Below are 26708 nucleotides of genomic sequence, written 5' to 3'. Positions count from 1 at the left end.
ATTAACATTTCCACTATATTTCATTTGATACACACAGGACTTTGATGTGTGTATATATTTACTATGTACATGACGCAAATAGCGTTTAATGAATCAGTCTCACTGTCATACGTATGCAAACGCATAAATCCATTACCTCCATCTCTCCATTGATACAATTGTTATCAACAACCAAGCTTTACAGATAAATCGTTACCAATTTACTTTTTCATGTATTTACTCCGTTCGTATATCACTTCTGTTGCCATTATAGGATTTTTTATCCATATGCTAATGTTTGTCTGTTTACCCGTTTCTTACAAATGATGTGTATATCCCACAAATGCGAAATTGATGGACTCCCAGTCATTATATACAACTTATGAAGACTCGCAATACACCGGAACAACTGGCATTCAGGACTAACTGTCAATCAACTTTAAATTCAGTATAAATACTTTGTCTCCCTCGCATACCAAACTACTGCCTTGAAAAAGTCACCGAGGTGACGAAACGCGTCGGTAATCAGCATCCACTTCCGGAACCTTTACACCCGATACGTCACATCCGGTCAGGCATGTGTTTCAAGCTAGGACACATGCCACCCTTAAGATCTGTCTAACCGTGCTCCGTTATTCTAAACATCGTTTCACTGGACTCTTGACAGTATATACTTACCATCGTTCGGACCGCCCGCTCACCATCAACTTTATGCATTGGATTCACAGGACACCACCTTGATCTATGGATCGCTACTAAGCGCAAGTATTGTAACCCATTTTCCATCTTGGGCATATAGTCAAGCTACACTGGACCGTGACATCCTCCAGGACTGTAACCAAGTTATTATTTCCCTGCTCATGCAGGCTTTGTTTGGACATTGATCGATGTTCTTATCAGTTTCTACCTAACACACTGAGGTTTATAACCTTCTTTGTATACATGTTTTTACCCACATATGAATTTATGTATTTTATTGTTATCGTTAATGTATTTGTTTGCGCAATTCCACGCATGACTCAATGTTGCATTTTTTGATAAAACTTTCTTGTTTATAGCTCCCGAATTATCAATTATTTAGGTTAAGCGCGGAATACTCTTTATTTACGTTGTTATCAGGTTGGATTTTCCTGCTATTCTGCTGCTCACCTATATAAACCCGTAGTGCGCTTCCTTTCCTATTACTGTAGGGAAGGTGGGACAGGAGGGGGGGGGGAAGGAGGGAGTTGAAGGTGGCAAAGAATCGGCAGGGAATTGGAGGACTGAGAAGAAATGAGGGACTTAAAGAAGGATTGTGTAGCAAGGGAGAGGGCGGAGTAGAATGAGGTGAGGATAAATTTAAAGAGAAGGAAGTCTGCCAGAGAGCGAGATTTGCTCCAGAGGCGTTCAGCAGTGCGAGAGCACTTTTGGAGGAAGCAGGTGAGTTTGGAGTGCCAGGGTTGGTGAATGAGGCGGTGCTGGCGGATAGAAGAGGCCAGGGCGACAGCATCCAGGGCAGTAGTGAGGGAGAGGTTGTAGAGAGTGGACGCCTGGTCAGGGCAGACCAGGGAGGGAAGTTTTCGAGAGAGAAGGAGAAGGAGGTGGGGTCAATAGCATCAAGGTTGCGCCTAGTGAAGGTAGCTTTAGGCGAGGTGGGAGCAGGGGTGGAGGACAGAGTGAAGGAGAGGAGAAGGTGGTCGGAAAGTGGGAAGGGAGAGTTGGAGAAGTCAGAGAGATCGCAGAGATGAGAGAAGACAAGGTCCAGGGAGTGACCAAGACAGTGGGAGGGGGAAGAGGTCCACTGGGTGAGGCCTAGGGAGGTGGAGAGGGCAAAAAGTCTGATGGTGGCAGGGTCAGAGCAGTTGTCAATAGGGATATTAAAGTCACCGAGTATGATGGAGGGAAGGTCGAAGGAAAGGTAGTGGGGGAGCCAGGCAGCAAAGTTGTCAATGAAATGGGAGGTGGGGCCAGGGGGACGGTAGATGACAGAGACACGTAGGTGGATGGGGGAGAAGAGACGAATGGAGTGTACTTCAAAGGAGGAGAAAGAGAAGGAAGGCACAGTGGGAATGACCCAAAAAGTGCAGCTAGGGGATAGGAGGAAGCCCACTCCGCCTCCCAGACGCCCATCCGGTCTGGTGGAGTGGGTGAAGGAGAGGCTCCAATAGGAGAGAGCGGCAGGTGAGACAGAGTCAGAAGAATTAAGCCAGAATTCAGTGATGGCGAGAAGGTTAAGAGAGTTGGAGATGAAGAGGTCCTAGATGGAGGAGAGTTGGTTACGGATGGACCTGGAGTTCCAGAAGGCATATGAGAAGGGGAGAGAAGAAATGTGGATAAGATTGTCAGGGTTGATGGAGCAAGGGGGAGAGATGGGACAGTGAGAGTAGTGACCATGCAGGTGGCGAGGGAAGAGGATGGGTATAGGAGATGAGCGGGGCGGCATGGTGAGAGACTGGGGAAGAGGGAGCGAGAGAGTTAAACAGTAAAAAGTAAATAAATAAAACAGTAAATAAGTAAAACAATAAATAAGTAAGTAAAACAGTAAATGAGGACTGAGGAACAGAGTAAAACAACGGAGTAAAACTCAGAAAACAGAGGCAGTGGCAAAGACAATATAAAGTGAAGTAAAAATAAGATAAAGGTTAAGACAAACTATGGTAAATTGAAATGAAACACATGGTAATAGCAGCAATGGAGGGCTACAGAGAGTCGGTACCAGGCGTGGAGGAAGGAGAACACAGGAACAGGTGAGTTGAGACAGATCGGTAGACAGATAAAGTAAGTCCAAGGAACAGGAGGGCCCGGAGAGCAGGTGGGTCCAAAGTTCAGGTAAAAATGAGTAGTAGTAAGCTGATGGTACAAGGGGGGAGGGGGGACAGAAGGAGAGGACGAAGTGTAGAGACAGAAGCAAGGAGCATCAAAAGCACCTAGAAGAAAATATATGTGTACATTTTTCCACAATAAGAGGATAAAACAGTAAATGCTCAATAATAAACACTAAATAACCAAATAGTCAATTAAAGCAACAAGGTACAGCAATAGTGAGTAAAGTTCAAGGCAGAGCAAATAGGATAGTCAGAAAATAAACCGGTGAATGCAGAGCAAAAACAGTCAGGTAAAGCTATAGATAGTACAATAACAGGCAGCGCAGATAGCAAATAGGAAAAGTAGAGACGAGTGTTCACCAGTACATGTGAATCCGGAGCATGAGTGTCCACGGGAGCAGGATGAGAGTCCACGGTAGCAGGATGAGAGTCCACGGGAGCAGGATGAGAGTCCACGGGAGCAGACGGATTAAGGTGGTGGAGTAGAGAGCAGAAGATCAGGTGAGTCAGGTATGGGAATGAAAACCAGGCCCTGGGACCAGGTTTAGGGAAGGAGAGTCCAGGTGAGACCAAGAGCAGGGAGAGCAGAATCGGACACAAACCAGGTGAGTTCAGTTGCAGGGGCAGCAAAAGTGGAGCTGCTGGGCAGCGGGTAGAGGAGTCAGGAAGTGGCCGTAGAGCAGGAGGGGACAAACAATGACTGCAATGGAAGCCAAACGGTGGGTGGATGGACGGACGGATCTCAGAGGTGCAACAGGCAGGAAAAGGGATCCAAAGCAGGGAAAACTGTCAGAGGCAGGCAGGAACGGAGGAGTGGGAAAAGGCAACGAGTCCGGACCAGGAGGCATCAGGAAATTGGAAAAGGAGACTGAATCAGGAGGAGTAAAGAGGCATCAGGACCAAAGGAGACATGCGGCAGAGGGGAGCCAGAGCAGGAACAGTAGGTGGACTCAAGCAGGAAACAGCAGGCAGCCCCGAGGCATTTGGAGCCAGGGACAGCTGGAGGCAGCAGGACTAGAGGTGAGAAGCCCAGTCAGAGACAGCAGGAACAGAGGGTATGGAGACCAGCTGGATGGTAGGCCCAAGCTGCGGTCTGTAGTAGGTGGGAGTGGCGGTGGCCGGGAGTCAGGTCAGGCAGGGTAAGAGGAGGACGTGCCCATGGAAGGGGAATATGAAGTCAGTGGTAGGCAGCGTGTTGAGGCATCTTCAGATGACAAATTTGAGACACAGATGGCTATACAAGCTGGGCTCCAGCGGAGAGCACAGCCGACACGTCTGCACACGTTCACTTTCCTTACACCTGAACCACCTCCTTCTCCTGAAAAACGTCTCTTCCCAATTGAAGAAACAAAGCAAAACATGTCCATTGCCATTTACCACGGGAAATAATGATTTTCTCTCCTGGAAGCAATGACTATACATGAATAATTTTACATATTAATAGTGTTATATGTGCAGGCCACTACTGTCCTAACTTTGCAGCTTAATAAATCTTTCCCAATTGGAGATACAAAGCAATGCATGTCCATTGTCATATTAAATCTTAGCTGCAGATTTCCTTCATGAGAAAGACCATCCTGGACACAATTAAGTATACATTATACATGATATAAACACAAAGAAGAAAGGCCAACCTAACATAATGCAGTTAAAATCAACATAATCCAGAATATGCCATTTCAGGTTATTCTTTTCTTGTTAAAAAGGATCCCCTTTTGTTAAAACTTGAAATGTATTACTTAAAATTTTTAATAAGGCAGCTTTTACATGATGTAATATTTACCTTTCTGCATAACATTCATACATTTTGAACAACTCAAAGCATGATACATTATAAAATATGAGCTTTTACATGACTGGACAACAAGGTATTGCATTTTCAGTGGTGGATAAAGACAATCTAGGGCCCTAGGCTGTATGCAGCCATTGCCCCCCATCCAATCCACACGAGTGTCTCAACCACATGTAAAATGTACATAATAGGACATACCTTCTTTGTACCATTCTCAATGTAGTAATGGATAGCTATAGGTAGGTTTCCACAGACATTAAGGGGCATATTCAATTGTTGGCGTTTTCTGCAGCGTTAAAAAATATTACCATTATTAGGGTAATTCTAAGCCGGATTTCAGCTTGCAGCTCTCTGAAATCCAGCGTTAAAGGTACCGTAATAACGGTAATTACGCGCACTATTTCCATAATGGTAATAGTGCGCACGCCGCATTACTTTTTAGAGTAACACCAACAATTAAATATGCCCCTAAGGCTTCAAATGTCTAGCATGGTATGAAAGAAAAAATAAAAAGGAGGGGCAGGATTTTTGGGTTACCACCTCAGTAGATTTTAGAGTTTCTGTGACAGCATGAATTAAACTTCCTGTATCTTCTTAAGGCGTGAACCCAGAAGCATTTTAGCTTTATGAAAGTGTGTGTATAAAGAATGCTAGAAGTGCATAATTACTTGCATATGGTGCTGTTGTGTGCCAAATGTTATCATGTGGAAAGCGCATATTATTTATCATGTATTTCACAAATCTCAATTAAATATAATTGGTGATGACCCAGAAATATTGTGAGCAAATAAATACAAGATAAGAAGCCTACGAGTGAGCTGTGATTGGACAGATCATATCCCTTGCTTCCTAAGTATGATCTATATCAGCGTTGGCTAAATGGACACACTCCAGGTGTTGTGAAACTATAAGTCCCCGCATGCTTTGCCAACATATAGCAGCTTATTGTTGGAAGGGTATGCTGGGACTTGTAGTTTCACAACACCTGGAGTGTCACAGGTTAGCCAACACTGATTTATATACACAGTGTCTATGTAACTCAAATAACTATGCACCACAGCAGTGGTACAAAGAAGAGCCTTTCTGAAACCACAGCACCTAAAAAGTGCCAGCAGGCTATGCCCCCCGCCACCCCTGGATTGCAAGATTTATCCCGGGTCCATGTCTGTCACTCTCTCACCACACTGTTACTGATCAGGTCATATCAGCCTTATGATGCTGGTGTGTTTCCTCTGGGTCCTAGTGCTAGAGGTGTGAATAACTGTAAATACACACACAGACACAAATACATTTTTATATATAACATTGCGCTTGTCTGCAGACTATGTTGATGTGAAGTGACATCACCACATCTCTTCACTGTGCCTTCAGGTAGTGGACTGGGGGAAGCTCAGGTCCTTTAGGAAAACGGCCATAGCTCTCATGGCGATTCATCTGCTTTTCTATATTATAATGTCGCTGTTTATAATAGAATTTATGAACTTTTTTATCTGCTCTAAAAATATGTTTGCTTTCGTCAACATATTTTACAGCTTGATTGTGCTAAACTAGCTAAGCTGTATTCTACATTTAAACAATTAAAAGTCTGGTAGGTAAAAATGGTGATGTAGCTTTTATAATCATTAGACACTTTAAAAACAGCTAGTGTGCCAGCAAAGAGCAGGTCCCAGATAGTAGTTATATCAAATAACAGCAGATATCTGACCCGTTAATTTTTAAGTGGTAAGTTTTGATGCCTTTTAACATTGTTCATATTGTGATTTTACCAATACAATCTATTGTACTAGTCGCGTGTATGAGAAATACAGCATCCTAAGTTATAAAATGTTAAAACCAGTTACAATTTTATGGAACTATTGACTTTTACTTTCCTATTCTGAATCCACTTTTCATTCATTTAATAATATGTGAAAAGCAGACAGGAGTGAACTAGCTCTGACTTTAATTGCTAAATTAATTACTGTTATCACTTGATAAGAGTTTATATTCTGTGTAGCCTATATTAAAATTCCCTAAAAATCTGGACACAGTAGTACAATGTCTTGCATGACACAGTGAAGTAAACTTTATCTCTACATCTTGTAGCTTCACTTGAATAGTCGCTATTTATGCTATGAAACAAATTAGAACTGTACTGAAACACAAAAGACACTTGTCTGCTCACTTAAAGGTTGGTTTTGTATCAGCATCTGCAATACAACAATTCCCCTTCCTTGTCATGTTTTGCTGGCTCACACATTATTTCTCCAGCAAAACTTCAAGATGAACAAACTTTCCTCATACAGGACACAGACAGATTACAATGAACATCAGTCAATTATAAAGCAAAGCTGGCTGTTCTTAAATATAGTCTGTATATTTATTTATCCCTGGCAGGCAGGAGCAATATTATCTTTTTCACCACAATTCGTTTATCTCTAGCAGCAAGGAAGGCATAGGACGTAGACGCTTATTTACCAGTAAGTGCTTTTCCACTACCTCTCTGCTGCGATGGCTGCCTGTAGCTCTTTTTATGTCATGGATCAATGACTCATTATGCTAATACAATTGTTACAGAACACCCACTAATTACAAAATGCATCATTACTGCGCTATTTATTACGCTAAGGCTTTAAACTAACATGCTGGAATTGTCAAGTCAAAATCCTGCTCAGTAACAAAATTAATAATGCTAACATTTAGTTCTAATTTGCAGAATGGCTTATTTAACCTTTAACAATATTCTTTATACAAATGTACAGTAGTCTGTGTTCGGGTGGCTGTCTTAATATGCGCTGTGTAGAATCAATAGTATTCAGAGAATAAAACAATACAAATGACAGGTTAACACAGATATTTATGGGATTTTAAGTTTATACTGAAAATTACAATTAATGCTTCAACTTTAAGTCTTGAATTAGCCATCACCACCTCTTGATCTTAACTTTGTCATTTAATTAATATAGTAATATGCAGCACTAGGGACTAAATTTATGCATTTTAAAAAGCAAACATCATAAGCATACCAATTATGCAAAGCGTTCTGAACAACACACATAAAGGCAAGCTGTTTAAGTGGTATATGAACAATTTTATGTGTTTTGCAAAATTCTATATAACTGTGTGCTATATCAAGGATACAATTTTACTGCTCTGTAATAATTCAAGTCTTATTAATTGTTGTTACATTAGCATTTTTTAGATTATATTGTCAATGATCTACACGACACAAGCCTGTGCAGTCATGGATTTCTCCTTTTGTGAGAGAAAGAAGCTTAAATGAAGCAAAAACAGCAAAAAATTATTTTGATGCAGTAGAAAACACTCCGTATGTAAAGTGTGGTGCATGTTTGCTCAATTTTTTTACAAATAAATCATATTTTCCTTCTGCTTCCAAATACAGCTCTGCTAATCATGTAAACAACATCTAAGAGTGTTCAAGCTCTGGGATGTAGCATTTTGCTTAAAGGGTTACTACAGTGTTATTTCTGTAGGTGTTTACATGACTAAGCAACAAAGAGGTCAGCAGCCCTTTCTAAAATCTATATTTAACTAAGAAATGCTCAAAAGCTGTGTTTTTCAGCTCAGGTTTTTATTCTCTTGAAGGGTTCATATTCACAACTGACAGCGTTCTGCTTTGAAGCCCTGATGTACTCCTTGTTTTGTTGCCTGCTTCCTTCATCTGTGCTTCTCATCCCCCACACAGCCCTGTCATGTTCCTTTTTATTTCTCCACAGAACCATTGCCAGAGCTAACAGAAGAGACCAGACATCACTTAGGAAAAAGGTAACTAGGATAATCGTCCATGGCCTCAGTGGGGCTACAAATAACTGCTTTTGTGATTGCGCTGATAGGTGTGTGTGGGGCCATTGCTGCTACTTTGCTGCCAAACTGGAAGATCAATGCAGACACCGGGGCCAACATCGTTACCGCAGTCACTCAAATGCAAGGTCTCTGGATGGACTGCACGTGGTACAGCACTGGCATGTTTAGCTGCACTGTGAAATATTCCATCCTTTCCCTCCCTGTCTACATTCAGACCATAAGGACTACTATGGTATTATCCTGCCTATTATCCAGTTTGGGTATATGCATCTCTATGATAGGAATGAAATGTACCAAGCTAGGAGGTGATCAACAGACCAAAAGCAATATAGCTTTTGCTGGTGGAACATGCTTTTTGCTGGCGGGAATCTCTGGCATGATTTCAGTAAGCTGGTATATGAAAGAGATCATCTCCAGCTACTTGGACCCATCCACCCCCGAGAGTGGCAAACATGAGCCAGGAGGAGCAGTGTATGTAGGCTTTATCGCAGCTGGGCTGCATTTCCTAGCTGGGGCTGTCTTCTGTGCATCCTGTACAAAGAGGCAGCAGGAAGAATGGGAGTCACATGCAAAAAAAACACCAGAGGCAGCAGCTCAGCAACAAGAAAACAGCAGCGCAGTTTATAACCTCCAGGACTATGTCTAAATGAAAACGCTTTGCAAAAAGTGCCAGATATTTTACAGCTGTAATATATTGTTTTGTTCCTTGTCAAAAATGCTAATGGTGGCAATAATATATTTAATTTAATTTATGCTACTGTATAAAATGCTATTTTTTTGCAATTAAAATAAAAACAAATCCAGACACAATATTAATGTTTTTTAGACAACTATAAGCTCTAAATAATAAAATGATGTATAGACCGAATGTTCTTGCAGACTCTTCAGCAACACTAATGATTTCCATAGTAACGCAAGCACACAAAAAACACCCACTTTGTGCAGTTGTATAAAGGAAAGACATAATGGCTTTGGGGTCAGTTCTCTCTGTGCCAATAATGGTACAAAAGTAAAATTATTGCCATAGTTTTGTGGTGGCAATATAATGCAAAACTAAAAGCAGTAGTATGTTCTGATAAGCATTCGGCAGCACTAGCATTACATGCAAGTGGGCTGCCAGTACTGCATTATCAGGAGCCAATTACTTTTTTTAAAACACATTTACAGCACTTTTATTCCAAAAAAAGCAATTGTTTGATGTGCGATCAAATTAATCCCGTACATCTTTTTCTATGCCAGTCATTTAATCTGCCTCATAATCTTAAACTCTACAAAAGAAAAAAGTTCTATCCACAAGTATTTTTTTCTGTTTCGCTATTCAGGCAATGCTTTACTAGTCATATTATATATAATATCAGAAGTATAGGCTCGGCCTGCCCATGAGGGTTCTGGGGAAATTTCCTTTCCCACCACCTTGCACTCTTGTCTGCCTGGCCCCTTCAGGGACCAGTAACCCTATTAAATTTCCTCCTACTGTCAGTGAGAATATGCCCTCTTCCTTGATTGGCTCAGCTCCTAGTACGTCAGCCTAGGGTAGGATGCTTAGGCTAACAGGCAGAGTGTACAACCACTCAGGGCAGGGAATTTATCTGCTCCTCCTCCCTGTTAGCTGACTGGCTCCCTTCCTTTTCCTCTGCCTCCATCTTCCCTTCTGTTCCTCCCCCTTGAGCCAGCCCCCTTCATGCACAAGAGGAGGAGCCTGCCACACACAACAATTAAGTTATGCAAATCAAATAAGTGTGGTGGTGGTTTACATAAATGTAATGTAGGAAGAAGGATTTTAATGTAATATAGAGTGGGGTATTATTGCAACATGGGAGAGAGGATATTTATGTAATGATAAGTGGGCTATTAACATTATGTAGTACGGTTGTTAAGGGCTGGTGGGGACTAATAATGTTATGTGGGGGCTATTATTGCAATGCGTGAGTTGGTGGAAGCTATTAATGAGTTCATTCCCACATGGAAGCATTTTAGACCTAATGTGAAAACCAGAAGCTTCATCCACAGGACACAATAACACATAGGAACATGTGAGTGACATGAGGAGAATGGTGGGGGACCATATGTGGCAAGGGAGAGTGGAAAAAGCATATAACACATATGCCCTTCCCACTTGCAACTTGTCACATATGTTCACCAATCACCCTTTCCTTATCACATATGAAGTGAGCCTAAGCACTGCTTTTGCATGCAGGCCCACTAAATACATACAATGCACCTTTCCCGTTGTCTTCTTATATAAAGAAATGCGGTGGACTCTAGATGCATGGTGGAAACAAGAGTCCTCTTTCCACCATGCATCCAAAGTAATTCCATATTTTGTATATATTATATAAATAATATGTGTTGGAACAACATGTCAAAGAATGCCATGTCAGTGGCGATTATGGCATGTGGTTCATGCAAATAAAAAGACCATCAGGATAAGGACATTTTAAGTAGATTTTTTTTATGGATTTATATTGGATAAAGAATTACTGTAACGAAAAACAAAATCATTTTGTTTAAACACTGTATCTATAGTTGCTGTAATGTATGTGTAACACCACTAGATAAGAGTAGTTGCTATGTGGTAGTTTCGCATTGAATAAGCTGGTCACATGCCCTCCACACCCCTTCAGAAGTGTTCCACTGCTAAGTGGTGACACATGCTATTTCATGGGTGTCCACGATCAGACACAGGAGACACATGGGTTCCATATGCCTAGATATAAATATAAAGATGCTAAGGCACTTAAATAAACACTATAAATTAAAGTAAGGGCATAATATTCACACATACTTAGGGGAAGTCAAATTTAAGATATGCCAGACACTTGTTTATAGAGGTCTGTAATCCACAAGAGAATCGAACATAAGAACAAAAGAAAAAGCAGTGCTTTGCATTTTCTTGATAGAAAATACCCTTAAATTAAAAAGTAGAAAAATCAGATATAAAATCAAATACAAACTCTTTAATTTGAATTCCTAAGGATATATATATTCATAACAGGTTGTTTTCACATCTCATATCAGGAACAGCACAACCCTAAAGATCGGTGCACTCTACTCCACAAGCAACAAGCTTAACTAAAGAACTGAGACTGGTGTATTGCTAAAAGTAGTTTTAGTCACCTGCCTCAGCGCAATATGAGTTATAAAAACATAAGAATTTCATAAAAACATAAAATCATAATAATTTCAATAATAATAGGATTTTTAAGTTAATATGCAAAATATTTTTTATCTGTTTATACATAAAATCTTTGGTTGGTGTTCTAATCCATGCATATATGTAAAAAAAAAAACACCTATGTGATCAAGCTCTAGAGATGTATGCGTGTCATTAATATATGCATAGTTATATTAGCTAAATACTTTAGTAGACATACAGCAGAGGCGGACTAGCAAGGGTGGAATCCCCCCACCCAGCCAGGTCTCTCCTCATCAGTAAGGGCCAGCCCAACACTGTGATTGGTGCATAATCAGCCATTCACCAAAATATCGGAAGGTCTTAATTAAGGCTGCTGAGTGGTTAGCACTTTATCCAGAGTACTGGGAGCAGTCTACTGGGCATGTCTGCTTCTCTCTACAACCAAATTTCCTCTCCAGCACGGATATTAGGGCTCTGCACTGTAAATTCACCATAGATTTTATTTGGGAGATCTACATTGTAAATCCACTAGAGCTTTGAGGATTTGAAATGTAAAGCCACCAGAGAACTGGGTTCTGAATTGTAAAGCCAGAGATTTCTGGAGCCTTGAATGTAAAGACACTGTTAGGAACCCCTCCAGCCGGCACAACACAACCCGGAGTCTACTCTGCCAGTCAGGTGTTCACTGGAGCCCCTTATGGTGGGGACAGACTGGGCTGCAGACTGACAGAGGGTCGTGAAGTGTGTACCGGCTGGGGAGAACCCAGGCAAGAAGAGTCAGGTCCACGCAGAGGTCAAAAGGTCGGCAGCAGGTAACAGAAACGATGACCAAGCTGAGGTCAGAGGTCACAGGCAAAGTAGCAGAACGGGTAAACGAGCCAAGGATCAGGGTCACAGGAAACACAAGCAAAGTCAAATACGAAGCCAAGGGTCATACACGGGAAGTCAAAACGTAGATACAGGAACAGGAACTGGAGCAAGCAGGTCAGCAGACTGGAGCACAGAAGCTATAACCGGCAATGAGGCAGCAGACCTCATTGCCTTAAATACAACCCATAACCAATCAGAACCTGCCCCTAGACAAGGCCACACTTGTAGGCTAATTGCCAGCACCTAGCAAGACCAATCAGGGCTTAGCCCTGAAATCCACACCTGCAGGCTAATGCCTGCTAATTCAGCCACAGACTAAATCTGCCTGATTGTCCCTAGAGCGCATGCGCGCCTGGCTGCCAGGACACGGCGCTGAGGAAGCGTCCGACCGTTGCCTTGGCAACGGTCGGGAGTTGGAAGGAAATGACGTCCCGGTCGTCATGGTGACGGCCGGGACGTTGGGACCTACAGGAAGCGAGCCGCGGCGGCTGTGAGTACCGCCGCGGCTCGTGACAGACACCAGAAATTTGGGGGCTCTGGGTTGCACAGGATTATACTGTATACTGATCACTAGAATGCACTGCATTTTGAATATATATTCTCTAGAATGCTGTCAGTATATTGCATAGTGGTAATGAGAATGTACATGATCAGTTACTACAATACCCCTTGAACAGTAGACACTAGAATGCTGTTTATAGCATTTAGGTCACGAAAACGTTCTCTGCGTTGTAAAAAATGCGATTTAGAGAGATTTCTAATGTACATTTGTCAACAGAATGCTCATGTATTGGATAAACTATACAATGAAAACTAGTCAGATTGGGCGGTGTCTTATTATAGCTAGAGATTCAGATTCCACAGTGAATTTTGAAAGTGGGCAAAGTGGAAGATCAGCTGATCACGCTTCTTTGTACATACAGTCATGGCCAAAAGTTTTGAGAATGACACAAATATTATTTTTCAGAAAGTCTGCTGCCTCAGTTTTCATGATGGCAATTTAGATATACTCCAGAATGTCATGAAGAGTGATCAGATGAATTGCAATTAATTTCTCTCTTTGCAATGACAATGAACTTTATACCAAAAACAACATTTCTACTGCATTTCAGCCCTGCCACAAAATCACCAGCTGACATCAGGTCAGTGATTCTATCATTAACACAGGTGAGAGTATTGACAAGGACAAGGCTGGAGATCACTCTGTCATGCTGATGGAGTTAGAATAACAGACTGGAAGTTTTAAAAGGAGGGTGGTGCTTGAAATCACTGTACTTCCTCTGCTAATCATGGATACCTGCAAGGAAACACGTGCAGTCATCATTGCTTTGTACAAAAAGGGCTTCACAGGCAAGGATATTGCTGCTAGTAAGAAATCAACCATTTATCAGATCATCAAGAACTTCAAGGGGAGAGCATCAATAGTTGTGAAGAAGGCTTCAGGGCACCCAAGAATGTCCAGCAAGTGCCAGGACTGTTTCCTAAAGTTGATTCAGCTGCGGGATCAGTGCAGAGCTTGTTCAGGAATGGCAGCAGGCAGGTGAGAGTGCATCTGCACGCACAGTGAGGCGAAGACTTTTGGAGGATGGCCTGGTGTCAAGGAGGCTAGCAAAGAAGCTACTTCTCTCCAGGAAAAACATCAGGGACAAGCTGATATTCTTGAAAAGGTACAGGGATTGGACTTCTGAGGAATGGGGTAAAGTCACTTTCTCTGATGAATCCCCTTTCAGATTGTTTGGGGCCTCTGAAAAAATTGTCCGGAGAAGGAAACGTGAACGCTACCATCAGTCCTGTGTCATGCCAACAGTGTAGCATCCTAACACCATTCATGTGTGGGGTTACTTCTCAGCCAAGGGAGTGGGCTCACTCACAATTTTCCCTAAGAACACAGCCATGAATAAAGAATGGTACCACAACATCTTCCAAGAGCAACTTCTCCCAACAATCAAAGAACAGTTTGGTGTTGAACAATGCCTTTTCCAGCATGACAGAGCACCTTGCCATAAGGCAAAAGTGATAACTAAGTGGCGCAGGAATCAAAACATATACATTTTGGGTCCATGGCCAGGAAACTCCCCAGCCATTAATCCCATTGAGAACTTGTGGTCAATCCTCACGAGGTGGACAAACAAAAACCCGCAATTTCTGCCAAACTCCAAGCATTGATTAGGCAAGAATGGGCGGCCATCTGTCAGTATCTGGCCCAGAAGTTGATTGACAGCATGCCAGGGCGAATTGCAGGGGTCTTCAAAAAGAAGGGTCAACACTGCAAATATTGATTCTTTGCATAAACTTAATGTAATTGTCAATAAAAGCCTTTGACACTTATGAATTTCTTGGAATTTTACTTCAATATACCATAGCAACATCTGACAAAAAGGTCTAAAAACACTGAAGCAGCAAACTTTGTGAAAACCAATACTTGTGTCATTCTGAAAACTTTTGGCAATGACTGTACAACTATGTACACTCTGAGCCTGTTCCCACAATAATTACCACACTGACCCCGCCAATTGCCACTGCTGCTCACTCTTTGTCCCACTTCCAAAGGTCAATAAGAGCTGATTTCTGTAAGAAAACTAGTGAATGGCACATCACAACAACTTTAACTTCTCTAATAAGTGGCCCATCAACTTAAATGAAGAGGATTCTTATTTCAGTCTCCTGGACAAAACCATGTTACAATGCAGGGTTGCAAATGAGTGTTCTGTTTTGCACATAAATTAAAATACTGACTGTTTTTTTCATGTAGCACACAAATACTTGATAGCTTATTTGTACACTGAAATTTAAAGTTGATATGTGTGTGCTACATGAAAAAACAGGAAGTATTTAACTTATGTGCAAAACAGAACACTCATTTGCACCCCTGCATTGTAACATGGTTTTGTCCAGGAGACCGAAATAAGAATCCTCTTCATTTAAGATCCTTAATGAATCAGGCCCATAAACACTAAATTATATGAAGTTCTTAATTTCTGTGTTGTACATATATGTATTTACAATGAAATACATCACAATGTTTTCTAAGTGAAAACATAAACAAAAACAGGTATGGGGGCGTGGCCTGGGCTAGCATGGAGTAGGAAATGAACTTCCTATTCTCCCACAAAATCCGTACCAATTTATCCTTATATACCCATATTAATCACTGCTACGATTAAAATGAAGAGCACAGACCAGTTTTAGGTGCCCCAGACATCCACATATTCTGCCTCCGATGTAAAGGGGCTAAGCCTGTCTGGATTCACCAGATCCCACCTGTATCCTGGAAACCAAGCCACTGTCACTCTGGGCAGATCGGGGGCTGCTCTGTGTACTTGGTGGTGAGTGAGGAGCTGATTAGGTGTTACATCCGTCCCGGGGTAGCTTCCTGTTCAACGATATTTGCGCATCTTATCTGAGAAACGAGCCTCAAGTAATAATCTTTATACATCTTTATATCAACTCTCTAGATATTACTTTAACCTTCTATATATTACTGGGAACATTGTGGAAATTGTGAGAGATTGGTCTAGGTTACTCTCTGTGAACTTTGGCTATACGGTACACCTGCACTGCAGAGCACGGTATTTACACTCTCCCTGCCACACAACTGTTTTCAACATCATGGGAAAACACAATTATGCAGCTGCTTCCACGACCAAACTGGAGTGATATGCTCGTCAATCCACATCTGCAAATCAAGAGAGAAGGCGCCCTCCACTCGGACCCCAACTGCTCCACCGGTACCTGATCCACAACCATCTAAGGTCGGCCCCTCATTGCAGCAAATATTACTGGCTACTGCTGCTAGTGAAAAGAAGGTTACTGAGAAAATTGGGGAGGTGCAGGCTGAACTCTCCCTTATTCACCATGATCTCCAAATAAATGCGTGAGCGGGTGAACGAAGCTGAACACAGGATCTCCTCATTGGAAGATTCTACCGCTCATGTTCAGGGCATGTTTGCTGACCTGCTTGCTCATATTACACAGTGTAAACAAAAAATATTGGATTTCGAGGGACGGCTCCGGCACAATAATTTGAGATTTGTGGGTCTCTATGAGAAGGTGGAGGGACCTAATCAAGAGGCATTCCTGGATAGCTTGTTAATCAAAGAATTTGGGAGAGAGGCATTCTCCCCTCACTTCGCAGTTGAGAGGGCACACCGTCTCCCCTCCATGGGCACCTCCTCCTGGCGCTCCCTCGCAAACCTTCATCGCTAAGATCCTCCACTTTGAATACAGAGATACGGTCTTAAGGCTGGTAGGACAACAAGGCCCCCTCAAATACGACAATCATGTTATCTCTGCCTTCCCTGACTTTGCCTTTGGAAGGCCTAAAAAGCAGAGTGTCACGGTCACTAGAGTTCTTGACCCAATGCTCTGCTAGTTGTTATCACTACTCTCGAGGCGCAGAGTCTAACGCAGTGACTGGTCTTCTCCAGGGACCCCCGCAAGAGGGTTTTGGTTTTGCTGCGTCACAGCGCAGGTCGTGGTCCCCAAGAGTGCTACAGAGCAACGGAATACAGCTAACTATAACGTTGATAATAGAAACAATGAAAGGGTACTCAGGTGAACATAGATATATACAATGATGGTAACAACACTTGTCCAGCAGAAGAGATAATGAAACATAAACTATAGGATAAGCAAACAGAGGTAATGTTATCCCAATAACACTAACGCAAATAAGTCCAATGAGAAAGATATAACACGATAGTGGCAATTGGCCAGAATAATGAATGCTGATAGAATGAAAGGTGGCCAACAGGTAATAGGTAACAGTCACTTCAGTCTATAGCGGCAGGCTAGTTGACCACAGTTGTGGCTGAGAAGTATCCGGCCAACAGGTGAGAAACAGCGGTCACTAAAGCATACAGCGGGAGGCAGGTTTACCACGGATGTGGCTAAGAGTATCCGGCCAACAAGTGAGATGCAGCGGTCACTACAGCATACAGCAGGAGGCAAGTTTACCAGCAGCCACAGAAACAAGGTACTCAGCTGACACGAGGAGGTGAGATTCAAGATCAGACAATTAAGGAGGGGTCAGGAGTGCCTTAAATAGAGACAAGGCTAATGGATAGCCAATACCAATAAAGGAAAGGCCACAAAGAGACCTCCCGATCTGCAAACGCGCAGAAGCCCAGTCAAGACGGCGGACGGCCACGGCGCAGCACAGGCAGAGGGACAACTGGCCCAGCTCCAGACCTAGAAGTACAGTGAGTGACACAGAGCTTCAATCACCCAGGTCAAAAAGAGGCTATGTGATCTACAAATGCCTTATTCCATGTTATACCTGACCAAGCTGCGGGTGTCAGCGGATGGCAAACAACATTTCTACATCACAATGATGTTGTGGATTGGCTCAACAGGAGGCCGCCTGCGAGAGCTCCAAACCCTTGAAGGAGATATGCCTAAATTTCTGATTCAGGTCTTGCTACATGATCTATGGATCCTCTGATTAGCTGTTTACTAAAACACATACTGCTTATTGTGCTCCCTCAATATCAATATTAACATGAACTTAAAATGTTAGTGCATGAGTTGATTGGGTACATATACTTGGGAGAGTTCTAGCTAGTAAAAGCCTAGCGACCCCCCCTGGTCTATTAATTGGTAGGTAAATATATTTTAGGGGTAGTTTTCTTTTGTTGTAGGGATCCAAACATACTGTAGTTAGTTAATATGTTGGGTATGTCTGGTGGGTTGGGAAGGTCTATTGTTTTTCATATGTGTGTGCAAATTTTAGCCGTACAGCTTTCTGCTTTACATTCTTATAAGATATGTTGGAAAGTTCAACAGACTAGGTTTGCTTCAATGTTAAATTTTTAGTTTTTCAAATGCACCACAGTGGCATAGTGGTTAGCACTACTGCCTCACAGCACTGGGGTCATGAGTTTGATTCCCAACCATGGCCCTATCTGTGTGGAGTTTGTATGTTCTCCCTGTGTTTGCGTGGGTTTCCTCCGGGTGCTCCGGTTTCCTCCCACACTCCAAAAACATACTAGTAGGTTAATTGGCTGCTATCAAATTGATCCTAGTCTGTCTGTGTGTGTGTGTGTGTGTGTATGTTAGGGAATTTAGACTGTAAGTTCCAATGGGGCAGGGACTGATGTGAACGAGTTCTCTGTACAGCGCTGCGGAATTAGTGGCGCTATATAAATAAATGATGAGGATGATGATGATTTATGATGTGGAATCCACTAAGTGCATGTTGATGAATTACATGTGGGTTATTCCTGTTCTCATTGTGCCAATTTTGTATTCTTCTTTTAGTCAACAACTGAGCGGCTCTTGGGAGTCCTATCCTCAAATAAGCGTTTCCCAATCACTGTCCCATCCTAATTTCACCAGTCTTCTCCTAAGTCATTATAACAGTAAATAATCCTGTTGTGGGTGGACTCTGCTTGCTCACCTGGAATGTCAGGGATCTGAATGATAACATCAAGCGCTCCCTGGTATTGTCCCATCTCCGGAAATACTCTCCAGATGTCATTTGTCTAGTGAAAACTCATTCACACGGTAGCAAAATAATGCCACTAAAAACCATGGATGGGGTGGGCCTATCACTCCATACACTCTCCTAATTCTAGAGGAGTCTCCTTCCTCATTAGGAAACATTTACGCTTCACATTAGATCACCTACAATTATGGCAGATTTGTGTTTTTAGGGGCTGTGAGCGAGTCCTCACCAATTGTAATCCTTGCTGTCTACATCCCACCTCCATATGGTGCTGAGGTGCTTGGAAAAGCAGCATCATTCATAGTTTAATCTCCTGATACCCAGGTTGTCTGTATGGGCGATTGTAATAATGTCCTCAATCCTGCCCTCAACAGATGGAGGGAAAGTTCAGAAAGATTGCCGTCAAAACCCCACAGTATTTTCTGGGCTCCTTAAGGATATGGGACTTATAGATGCTTAGCGATTGCATCACCCAGATAAGCTGCAATTTTCCTGTCACTCCACTACTTATAACTCACTCTCTCGAATAGATCTCATTCTTTTTTCTTCAAAATTGTTGCCCTTAGTGTCCACAATAGAGTACCTGCCAAGAGGCATTTCTGATCAGTCTCCTGTACTAGCTCAAGTTGACATTGCCACAGAAAATGGTATGCGCATCTGGAAGCTACATCCAGCTTGGTTAGAGCCTATGGCGTATCGTTCAAATCTTATATCCTTGCGGGAGGGATATTTTAGAGACAACAGGCTTGGCAACCCAGCACTTATATGGGATGCCTTCAAGGCATTCATGCAGGGTACGCTTTTGAAAAAGATAGCGGACATTAAAAATTCTAGTCCACACAGGGAATTAGAATTAGAACAACAGTACAAGAAACTTGAATCTAAATACTTGGCTTCCCATATACTTGAAGATAGGATTGGATGGTTAAATGCATAGAGTGAGCGGTCAGATTTTCTATTTGACAAGGCTAAGAAGCGGCTATTATTTACTGGACATTCCCAATACACTGGGACAGACATGGGTGGTAGTTATATGGCTTGCTTGGCTCGGGAGGAAGGAGGGCGGATAGGGCAGTCACGACTATCTTTGATCACAACCATGTCAAACATTTCACGGGAACTGGTATTGCTAACACCTTTCTAAATTACTATAGTTCGCTATAGTTCACAGAGGTGCAACTTAATAGATACCTGAACTCCATCCACCTTCCCAAGCTCAGGCTGTTGCCCTCCTGAATGCCCCCCTCACAGTGGCGGAGGTAGAGTTGGCAATCGCTTCCTTTCCTAATCGCAACGTCCCGGGAATAGATGGCATTTTGATTGAAAGCTTTTTTACCCCTCAACTTCTAGCTCACTATAATAGATTACTAGAATCTAATACCATTTCCCCTTCAATGTCGGAAGCATTAATTGTAGTTCTGCCCAAACCTGACAAGGACATCCTATATCCTGATTCCTATCGCCCTATCTCATTATAGGGATCGGATGTTAAAATACTCGCTAAAATTCTAGCCACCCGGCTCAATACTGTTATAAATCAGATCACTCATCCAGACCAGACGTGTTTCATGCCGGGCAGATCCACTACCACCAACCTGCGTCACTTGTACATGCACATACAGATGGCTCATATCTCCTAGTCTGGGGCTGCGGTGGTATCTCTGGATACCGCCAAGGCTTTTGACTCGAAGGACTGGATCTATCTCTGGGAGGTGCTTAGGAGATTTGGTTTTGGACCCACATTATTCAATGGATCTACATATTATATCTTACTCCAGTGGCACGGGTGTGGGTGGATGGCCCCGTTTGGACTTGGATGAGGTACCTGTCAAGAATGCCCACTCTCTCCTGCATTATTCACAATGACAATTGAGCTGCTGGCCTGCTTAATTCGAGTTAATCCTGGTATACCCGGCCTTCCAGTTGGCCGGGCCACAGATACCACTGCTCTGTACGCAGATAATATGCTATCGATTCTATCAGAAACAGACGCGTCTCTGGACAACCTATTAGCGGTTGTAGATAACTTTGGCCATTATTCTGGTTTAAAAGTAAATTGAGATAAATCCTGCATATTTCCAATCAATGGTGCCCTCACGCCTCTCATTCCGCTTGGCATCCCTCTTCAATGGATGCTGCGTTTCAGGTACCTCGGCACCTGGATTACCCCTAACTCAAAAGATTATATCAAATTAAATATCAACCCCGTCACAAACCACTTTAAGCACAGGTCTCACACTTGGAAGCGGCTCCCGTTGACTGTGACAGGAAGAATCAACCTATTTAAAATGAGGGCAGCACGGTGGCTAAGTGGTTAGCACTTCTGCCTCACAGCACTGGGGTCATGAGTTCAATTCCCGACCATGGCCTTATCTGTGTGGAGTTTGAATGTTCTCCCCGTGTTTGCGTGTGTTTACTCTGGGTGCTCCAGTTTCCTCCCACACTCCAAAAACATACTGGTAGGTTAATTGGCTGCTATCAAAATTGTCCCTAGTCTAGCTCCCCCTCTCTCTCTCTCTGTGTATGTTAGGGAATTTAGACTGTAAGCTCCAATGGGGCAGGGACTGATGTGAATAAGTTCTCTGTCCTGCGCTGCAGAATCAGTGGCACTATATAAATAAATGGTGATGATGATGATTATGCAATCCAAATATCTCTATGCTTTGCAGCACTCACCAATATATATTCCATTTATCCCATATTATTATATATCGTATTTTTCAGCTGATAACTCTTTACTCTCCTCATTTATCTGGAGTGATAGACGAACCAGAATTAAATTGAATATTCTTTGTAAATCTAAAATGGAAGGTGGCCTAGCATTGCCCAATCTTAACTTTAAATTTTATTATATGGCAGCTCAATTATAAAATTTACATGACTGGTTATATACCGCACCGGATAGCGCTTTAGTTGGTTTCCGTGGTGAGCGAGCCTCTGTTTTCCCCACTCCAGGTTCTTCTGATAGGTAAGTCCACTAGGTTGGATCTCCCCATTGTGTCTCAGGAAATTAAGATATGGAATATGGCTCACGGGTTAATGGGGGGAGAGGGACTTGACCCTGACATTCCGATTTGGCTCAATACTATGTTACCGGAGCTGAATAAACGGAGTGATGATATATTTTTACACAAATATAGGGTATCCGCAATAGGTCATTTCTACGAATCTGGGATATTTAAATCTTTTGCCCAACTTGGGCGGGACTTTGATTTACCACACACTGCATTTTACCATTATTTACAGCTCAGACATGCTATTCAATCACAGTTTGGTGGCTGTCCTCCAACAATTCTAATCTCTCCCCATTTCTTTGGCTGTGTAAAATCAAATCTACTTTAGACAAGTAAGGACAACGGGACTTTGGCAAGGCTCATTTGTTCAATGAGCGATACTAGAAACAGCCCGGGCCAGTCACTTGTGTTTGCCCTCCCAGACTAAGAATTGCCAGCCTTTCCATGACACGAATTCATGTAACATATGACTCATTATACAGACAATAAAAGTTATAAAACACAAACTCACAATAACACATAATTGGGAAACACAACTTATAAGATCGCTGCTACAGCTCAGCAACTTTTGTGTTGACTATAATTCAGTGACCTCTGTTTCATTTAAAAACTGCCTGCTGTCTGTCTGGTAGAAGTCTGTATTACAGTGGCTGCACTGCATGCCAGACATGCTAACAAGGGAGAAAGGCATTGTTGGAAATATAGTATTTATAGGTGGAATAACCCTTTTATTTTACATATACTGTACATACTGTGTTTGATAGTTGGTAAAAGAAAAAAAAAGAAAATCTGTTAATGCAATATCACAGTATAAAAATGACAGAATTCACACACATTAAATGTATATTAACATATTAATAAGGAAAAAGTATGATAGATAGCTGTACTGTGAACAGAGCTATACTAGACAATTTTACAGACCAGAAAACAGACACACTAGAATTACGGTCTATCATGCTTTCTGTTGGCAGTAGGTACACACCTCAATTTGACACAAACTATGTGTACAAACTGGTAGAAGTGGCATTTACTTCCCATAAAAAGAAAACTGCTTACCTATGCTCCCCACCACCCCAAAAGAAGTAAAACCGTGGCTGACAATCCCACTATGTCTGCTGATGTTCAGCGGTTCTCTTTTGATCTCCTGCTAGAAAACATTTGGAAATGCTTATTTATGTTTCGGGCAGTTCCCATTTATATCTATTCTATATTTCCAATTGTATTGCTATGCTTATCTATATTTTTACTGATTTTATATTTTCTTTTAATTAAAAAAAATCCAATTTGTTTTTCCATAAATGTATAATGACTTAAAGAAGCACAAGTGTAGCAAACAATTATAGGTTAAAAACTAGACAAATAAAAAATATCTTTATTAAACATATATAAAGTTGAAGTAATCTTACCTCAGGTTTAGGAACAAAGGCCCGTCCAGGAATAGAAAAGCAATGTTTCACATTGCAGAGATACTGGGTCATGATAGACAGTCTACTACGTTGTTTATTGCCAACAGGGGCTATCATCCTCTGTAAACAGTCAAAGCAGTGCAAAAAGAGAAACTCATGAACTTATTATGTTTACAACAGGGTTGACAAATTTCTCTAAGAGTTAGGCTGGATACACACTACAGAAAATTTCTCCCAATGAGATATAGTTAACGATTTTACCAACGACTGAAAAAAATAATAAAATTGCGAACAGCATGCCGATTCATTTGTACACACTAAACAAGTTTTACAAGATTTAACTTCAGATCTGTGCTCTTCATCTGTCATAACCATCGGCTGAAAAGATTGTGACTCCACAGAAATCAGGACTGGCAGACTCCACAGAAATCGATGGACTATGGCCGGTTCTGAGTGCATACACACTGCAAAATTGTAACAACATCGTTCCATCGTTGAACGAGATTTGCTTATGGGCAGCACAGTGGCCTAGTGGTTAGCACTTGTGCTTCGCAGCACTAGGGTCATAAGTTCCATTCCCGACCATGGCCTTATCTGTGTGGAGTTTGTATGTTCTCCCTGTGTTTGCGTGGGTTTCCTCCGGGTGCTCTGGTTTCCTCCCACGCTCCAAAAACATACTGGTAGGTTAATTAGCTGCTATCAGAAGTTGGCCTTGGTCTCTACCTCTCTGTCTGTATGTATATGTCTATGTGTGTGAGTGTGTGTCTATATTAGGGAATTTAGACTGTAAGCTCCAATGGGGCAGGGACTGATGTGAATTAGTGGCGCTATATAAATAAATGATGATGATGATGAACGATAATTGATCATTGTTGGAGCGTACACACTAATGAGATATGGTGTCGAACAGTTGTTTATCGTGTGATTGGCCCGATAGTTTGCTGAAACCCATGTAGTGTATAACCAGCCTTAGGAGTCATGACCAAAACTTAAGAGCCAGAAATTTCTAAAGAAAAAATATAAAAAAAAATTACCCACCTGTGAGGTGCTCTCAGGGCCAGCAAGGAGAACCAGGTTAGCTAGCTCTAGCCTGCTGCTTTGCTAAGCTTAGTCTCACGAGTTGAAACTTTAACTGTGAGACTAAAAGCTCCTCAATACTGTATGTGAGTGACAGTCTGGCAGTGAATCGGAGTGTAGCAGATTCATTGCAATTCCCTGACACCCCTCAGTAAGATCTCTGACTGTGGTTTGCAATGCCTTGGGCCCGGATAGAAGAGATGTAGGGAAATTTGGGATAGCTGGGTGTCTCCTGTAGAGCAGTCAGTGTATTTTCTACTCGCTATGGCTACCATATTTTGTCAAACCTTGTTTTTGGTTTTATTTTTACACAATATACAGCCATATAATTTACCCACAATAAAGTGGGATCTCCTTTTATTGATCAAAGTGGAATCTCCTTTCATTGATCAAACTCAAAATAATGTGGGCACTTTACCAGTCTTGCTTCTTAAATTTCTGAGATCATCAATTTTACTTGAGGCTCATTATTTGGCATTTAGGACTGATTGACATTCTATTTGAAATAAGAAGGTAGGCAAGAAGATGCTGAGAAACTTAAGATTTTTAAGATTTATTTATGTAAAAATAAACTGTATGAGGCATACCTCTGCTACCTCATGCTGAAAAGTCAATGTCATCTGTGTTCTACCATAAGAAAATGGGCCAGTTCGGTTTGCAATCTCCTCAAACCACTTGACGATCAGAGGAGTCGACACATTGAAAGGCAGATTCCCAATAATGTGCACATTTGGTGGATCTGGACATATGAAAAAGTGAATAATCAATAAAAAATATCATCTAAGTTTCTAGATTTATATTATAATTTGAAATCATGTTTACTTAAAGAAATAAAGGCATACCTCCAAAAGTTTACTAAATTAAAGTGGACCATTGATGTAAATTACTGGGCCCAACAGCATAGTTTTTAAGAGCCTCCAGCACCTACAAGTAACTACCTAGTTTCTCTCCTTTCTCAAAATTATGCCACCCAATTACATTGCCCAAAATCTACCTTGTAGCCAAAACAGTACCCCATGCTGCAACACACCATTTACCTCATCACAATCATAATGCTATTGTCTGAACAAATTTATTTTATCCTAAGAAGTTGTCCATCTCAATTGCTGCCTTAAACATTCAATATGCAGCCAGACCACTTTTAGATGCACCTTTACCCTGGCATCAGGAACCCTAATGGTAAGTCCCATAACAGTTGCCACAGAGCTAACACATGCAAGCGCAGGTGCATTACAAATCAGCTTGAAATTCTACATTTTTGACAAAAAAACTAAATATAAATTGGCATAAAGATACAACAAAACAAACAAAACAAGTTAACATTGCAGATTCATCAAGCAGAAATGTCTTGCTCTCCAAATATAATATTGCAATTTGCCAATAATACATGGATGAGCCAAAAGGCTATTGGAAGAATGTTCTTTGGACAAACAAGATAAGTGAAATAAATGCTAAAAGATACTAGAAATGTTAAAGTTAAAAAAAACTAACCCTTATCCAAATGGGAAGCAGTGGGAATAACAAAGCTTAATGGCACACATTCATTAAGGGAACAATACATTTTGAACTGGAACAGCGAATACTACAGGAGAATGTCAAGGTATCCGTTTGTCAGTTTGTGCATGTGGGTCATCTAGCAGGACGGACAAAAATAAAAGTAAATCTGCAACAGTGAAATGTAGTCACATGACATGGACTATTGCAATAATGTTGTTAAATTTAATAAACCACCTGAGCGGAGATTTATGAACCATCATAAAGTACCGGTGCTGATCTTCTTCTGCTTTCCCTCTGTGTAACCCCTGAGTAATAGCTTTCCCTTTCCTCTAGTATAAAGTTCAAGCTGTTAACACTAACCTATACATTTCTTTACCACACAGCTCCACAATACATATTTCCTGTTTCTAAATACTCTCCTTCATTCAAGCATTGTTCAAGCCTTTTACCTAACCTACCTATTTCATACCCCAACTGTTTAATCTTGCTCACATATGGCAATGTCACAACCTTAATGTTGTTGTTGCTGTTGAAATCTTTTCTTCTTTCCTTGCGTCTAGCTAGCCCAGATCCTACTCAACGTGGAAGACCTTATGAGCAGGGTCCTTTTAATGTCTCTCTAAATTTGTGTATCTCGTGTAACTAATGATTTATCCGCTTATGTACATAGTAATAAATATGTCGGTGTTTTATAAATAATAGTAACAGCAATATTAAATAGCTCTCTAAAGAGAAATGTGCCACCCTTTTAACCAATTTGTGTCATGTTCAAAATGTAAACATTGCTGCCAAGGGGTATTACCAGTTAATAAATCTAAAGGTTTATCAAAATTAGACAGTTGGATTCCAATACATAAAAAATAAAAATGTTGTGTTGCCTCAGA

General features: G+C 41.6%; 2 protein-coding genes across 3 annotated transcripts in view; one reads left to right on the top strand and one right to left on the bottom strand.

Annotated features, from left to right (window-relative positions):
- TFB1M (transcription factor B1, mitochondrial) overlaps positions 1-26708 on the bottom strand; it is a 127471-nt gene that overhangs the window by 15337 nt on the left and 85426 nt on the right. For both annotated transcript variants that reach the window (XM_075203388.1, XM_075203390.1), the window contains 2 exons: positions 24915-25066; positions 23251-23370 (listed from right to left, as the gene is read on the bottom strand). In XM_075203388.1, coding sequence (XP_075059489.1) covers positions 23251-23370; positions 24915-25066 — 272 coding nt within the window. The remainder of the gene's footprint in view (positions 1-23250; positions 23371-24914; positions 25067-26708) is intronic.
- CLDN20 (claudin 20) lies at positions 6837-9179 on the top strand. The gene is made up of 2 exons (XM_075200695.1): positions 6837-7034; positions 8292-9179. The coding sequence occupies exon 2, from the start codon at positions 8360-8362 to the stop codon at positions 9023-9025; it is 666 nt and encodes a 221-aa protein (XP_075056796.1). The 5' UTR covers positions 6837-7034; positions 8292-8359; the 3' UTR covers positions 9026-9179.

This window comes from Mixophyes fleayi, chromosome 3 (assembly GCF_038048845.1).
Source record: "Mixophyes fleayi isolate aMixFle1 chromosome 3, aMixFle1.hap1, whole genome shotgun sequence".
Lineage (NCBI taxonomy): Eukaryota > Metazoa > Chordata > Amphibia > Anura > Limnodynastidae > Mixophyes > Mixophyes fleayi.
The sequence above is the reverse complement of the archived record's forward strand: the minus strand, read 5'-3'. Positions and strand labels throughout refer to the sequence as shown.